This window comes from Pygoscelis adeliae, unplaced genomic scaffold (assembly GCF_000699105.1).
Source record: "Pygoscelis adeliae isolate BGI_AS28 unplaced genomic scaffold, ASM69910v1 Scaffold197, whole genome shotgun sequence".
In the NCBI taxonomy this organism is placed as follows: domain Eukaryota; kingdom Metazoa; phylum Chordata; class Aves; order Sphenisciformes; family Spheniscidae; genus Pygoscelis; species Pygoscelis adeliae.
Window position 1 is genome coordinate 1,630,206 of NW_008825105.1, and position 5,025 is coordinate 1,635,230.

Below are 5,025 nucleotides of genomic sequence, written 5' to 3' on the forward strand. Positions count from 1 at the left end.
CAAGATCAGTTCAGGGCAGGAAAAGGCAGAAAGGATGGACAAGGGAAGGGTGTTGTAAAAGAGATGTATTTTATATGTAAAATTTCTGGGCAGTATTTTTTAACAATTTGCATAATTGGGGACCACAGATAATCCCCTGAAATGAACTAAATATATCACAACTGGGGGCTTTCCAAGCCCAGTTTGCTTTCTGAAATTGATTGGTTTCAGCTTTGCATTTTTTTCTATGGTCTTTCTTTCTATCTTTACAGCTGAATTCAGCTGGTTTCTAAAATGCCTGATTTGGGAGCAAAACTGAACATTCACCTGGGGATGGCTCACTATGGTACGAGTTTGAGTCAATGAAAATGTGACTTAATTTTAGATTTCATTAGGAAAAGGGAACTAAGGCAGAAAACAGCTGCTAAAATGACAGATGAAGACAAACTTGTTCTAATGCTTTTCATAAAAAGTCAGGTGAAACTACATTTAAATCTCTGCCGGCCTAAATTATTAGCTGAGGCAAACTGAGCTGGCTCCACTGGAGTCAAATCTGGCCCAGCTGTTCTGAAATGGAGACACTCCAAAGCCGTAGCCACTTCTGGAAATTTTCTCCTGAATGATTTGCCAGAAGATGTAGTGAATTGCTTGCTAAGTGCTTGTTTACAAATGTATCTCTCTTCATCCATTCATACCTCTTTCCAACCACTTCTTTGTTCTGTTCTGGAAGCCACCTAAGCGAAGGGCTTCCCTACATCCATTAAAGTTTCTCTCCTTTAATAATGTTGGTTAAGGAACTCATATTGTTAAATGGATATATATCCCAGGAACAGGCACGCTCAGATACAGAAGTGATGGATATAGCGTAAACCCAAACAGTATCGACAGTCACGCTTTTATTTTGGTTTAAATAGACAATTGGTCCAAACTGTACCAAAAGCTGTTCCAATAAGGGGATTTAAGTCAATGAAAAAGCTATATTTTGACCTTTGAAGCAGCAAGCTTTCTTCTTCAGCATTCTCGTGTATCATCACTGGTTATATCTAAGCATTGCTGAGATTCAGTATTCAGATGATATCACTCCAAACTAATTAGTTGTACTCAAAAGTCTGACCAAGTCAGAGGAAAGGGAATGGAGTGGTTGCCAGTAATGGGAAAGATATTAGGAAACACGTCCCCTGGGACAAATGTTAAACTTGTACTCAACCAAACTTTCCTTCAGTTCAGTGAAAGCATTTTTTCTCAGTTAAGAATGAGTAAGATACGAGAAAGGAGAGAGAGCCAGCTACGGCGGGAGACAGCGGTCTTGTGTTTAAGCATGGGACCAAGACCAGGAAATCCTCAGCTCTCCTGCCCACTGGACCACGGAACGGCTGAATGAGCGGGGAAGATGCCTCAGCTCCCTGTGCCTGCGGGCTCCGATTCATGTGCACTGGAGCAAACATCTGCGATGGGCCGAGGTGCTGCGTCCCTGCAGCGATCTGCCCTGCTGCTGCCATGTCAGCAGATGAAGCTGTGCGCTCCTCGGCTGCCGCAACCCACGGCCTGACCCGCTAGTAGCAGTCCATCTTTATCAGCCGTCTAAGTGCGTATGATGGACCGTAAACTGGGCCATCTCCTTCTAAAGCAGCAGGGACTTCTGGCAAGCACGGACTGTGACACCAGACTGCCACAGCACGCTTTGCTAGCCCTTGCGTGCCAGAGCCCTTGTTCTTTCCTGCTGGGAATAGTTGCAGTATCTCTCCGCTTTAGGGAAAACTGGATGTGAAATATAACAGATTAGGATGTTTGAAGTGCTTTGAAATCCTCAAACCAGAAAGCGTGAAATACTGTCTTCACTCTTTCTCACACATGCACAAAATGGTACCTGTTTTTCATTTTATTTTGGGGATTTCCTACAGCAAATTACATAGTTATTTGCTCATTGGATTTGGTTTTCAAGTCCTTCATGTATGTTAAGCAGTTTCATTTTGATGTCACTGATGACACTGTAGTTGCAGTATGACCAAGGAAGAAGATGGCTTAGCTCTTGGTAGATCAAAATTGGATGTAAGACACAGAAGCCAGTGTAGAAAAGGCACTGATCATGTTTGTTGACAGCCTTCGGGGCCAGGCCCACTGCTGATGCAAAATGACGCAGATAAAAACTTTCTGCAGCAAAGAGCTTACGGACATGCCCCTGTTGAATGGCCATCCCGATAAATGGCATTAGCCTCGATCCAAGCCCACGTGTGACACCATCAGAATCAGACCTGCATTGCCCCTTTAAAAGCTCCAGCTGCTGGTCACTCTTTTTAATTCACCATCAACATACCAAAAAAATGAGCCCCCTTTATGATTCAGCAAAGAATAACATTGCTGGTTCGAGATCCTGGAAGTCTGGAGGCCATCAGTTTTTTTAATTTTTACTCTGAAGGAATTTCCTTTTTTAATATTGCTGTGCCCTCTCTTGCCAAAGCCAGGAAGCTGACTATCTGTGGACAACAGTGACCAAAATTTGGTTTTCCTGGAATTTTTTCTTTTCCCTCCGCACACCCACACAATAGGCTTTTTAGGACGCCTGCAGTCTGTAATTTGCCTTTCTAGCCTGATAATGTGGCTTGCAGAGGCATCAGTTTTGCCAACTCATCATCTGGAAGGAACACTTTCTTATGCAACAGGCTTCATTTTCCCCCTCTGTGTCCTATGGCCCACGGTTGCCACCAAGCCCAGCTCCGGCTGAACGGGCTGTGTCAGAACCGCCGTGCAGACACTGGGAAACAGGAGAAAGACCATGAAGTCTGGGAAAGGGCCCGAAACTTTCAATTTCAAAAGGCACAGCCCAGAAACCAGAAGGACCAAGAACCCAGTGCTGTGGTTTCCCTTTGCCTGACTAAAGAAAATAGCTGCTGTCTATTTTTACTAAAAATGTGGGACATGGGGCCCTTCTCTTCCCCTGCACAAATGGGGGATGCTGCTCACAATGAAAGAGTGGGGGAGTGGAGCAGGGGGGGTCATCCCGGATTAAAACCAGCTGACTGGTCCGCAGAAATCTCTCCCATAGATTCTTCAAATATTTCTTGCCCACACCACTGGAAGATTTATTTGTAAGGTGAAAGCAAGTTAGTTGGGAAAGGGATTTGGGAATCTCATCTCACCTACAGAACTTCCTCTTGTTCATTTTAAGGCGGGGATGGGGTTGATCTAATTCTCTCCCCCTTTCCTTTCTCCAGTTCCACATCACCGTGCTGTATGGTGTTCATTCAGCACAACAGATCGGCGCCGATGGCATCATTAAAAATTTGCAATGTATCATATACCTTGCAGAAAATTAAAGCCATCTGTGCAAGTGTAGAAATGGGATTCCAGCGTGTGAAATGTGTGTTATGTGTGTGACCTTTGTGTTCACTGTCATGAGTAGTATTTTGAACCTCTAAACCTCTGATCAAAAAGATGTTTTTCATTTTCAACACAAAAAAAATCCTGAGCAGGGAGAACAAAGACTTCAGTCTTGTTTTACTTATGCTTATTAACTTCGTATGTTTGTTCTTCATTAAAAGACTCTTTTTACATGACTGAAAATACAAAAAAGTACTAAATGTGTCAAAATGGCACACATAGAAGTGACTTGTGTGGGGGAGTAGCTATTGTGGCCAATCGCTCCGCTGCTAACTCCTTCGGTTCTTTGTTCCTTAGCTGAAAAATACATACAAGTGTGTATACTGAGGAAAACTCCAGCAGAACTGGTCAGAGGTGTTCCAGCCGAGTCCCCTTTGTATGACACCGCATCCTAAAAGTCCTCGATTGCTACAAGTTCCATTGCTCCGTTCCCTTCTGAACACGAGCAGCTTTCTCCCCAGGACCGCAGGCACGGATTATTGCTGTGAGTTGAATTTGGGCTTGTCTCCGTCCGACTCCCTGTATCGTGCTCTCAGCCCAGCAGTACTGCCCTGCGCAATGAAGCGTTACAGGAGCGCGTACTGCCGAGGTGCTTCATTTCAGAGGGTAGGGCAGTCAGAATTGGCAGGGAATGATGTAATCTAGCAGAGCAAGGGATGCTGGTGGTCTGGAACGTATTTCCCACCTCTCACACTGGTGATTATAATCATTTGGTTGCAACTGCTGCTGCAAATGCCACATTGCGGCACCATCCCGCTGGCGAAGAGGCTTATACGGGCAGGTCATCCCGTTCGGGCACGCTGCCTTCGCAACCGGTATTGGGAACCTTCATAAAAAATGGACCTCCTGAGCGAATTCTCTCAATTCAGTGAGGAGCTTTTAATCTGCAAGCTTGAAGGCAATCCGTTCCCCCTTCCCACTAGAGAATCTCGTACATTTTGTACTGTTTTCCGACCCTTCTCATTGGCACTAGCAAAGTCAAGACATCTCAGTTTTTGCAGCCAGTAACAAACATCAGAGAGCAACGTGGCCGGAGCCACAGCCCGTTGTCTTCAACCTTCCATAGCAGAAAGCAGTTACTGCTGGGTGAACTAGAAGCGGGCTTCGGTACCAGTGCAGAGCAAATCCCATGCTGTGGAAGTCACAGTGCAAACTTGTTCAAAAGACTTTAGAATTCCTAGAGCAAGTAGCCATTCCGTGTACAATTTGCAAAGGTATTTACAAACAATTGTTAATTATTCTGAAAAACCAGCCAAGCCTGACAAACCCTTATCTCAGCAGACACCGAGGTTGCTATCTCCCGCGGAGCTGCACCAGTAGTTAGCATGAGGGTAACTTTTGGAAGACAGCAGGCTCAGCACGGACCGGCTCCAAGTATGCACACAGCTGATTATTTTCATAGCCTTGAAGGACTTTGGTCAGAAACGCACACAGAAAGAAAAGGTATAGGACTAAATACTGAAAAAATTACTCTTAGAAATGTGTAAAGACTGGGTTGACAGAAGCCTCCCTGCAAACTCCGGGGCTGTTCCTCTGCAGCCTGGCCGGCCTGCAGAGAGCTCCACACCGCCTGGGCACCGGGGAGCGGCCCCTGGAAGCAAAGGGGGTACCGGGGGAAATGTGTCGTCGCCGGTGCCGCAGCGGAGGGACGGGGCGAGACCCGGGGGC

At 45.7% G+C, this 5,025-nt stretch overlaps 1 protein-coding gene across 1 annotated transcript in view; it reads left to right on the forward strand.

Annotated features, from left to right (window-relative positions):
* The first annotated feature begins 312 nt into the window (after window positions 1-312).
* The window catches only part of CCND3 (cyclin D3), a 19,699-nt gene continuing 14,986 nt past the window's right edge, over window positions 313-5,025 (forward strand). The window contains exons 1-2 of the mRNA XM_009327451.1: window positions 313-325; window positions 1,075-1,107. Of these exons, the coding sequence (XP_009325726.1) occupies window positions 313-325; window positions 1,075-1,107 (46 nt within the window). The remainder of the gene's footprint in view (window positions 326-1,074; window positions 1,108-5,025) is intronic.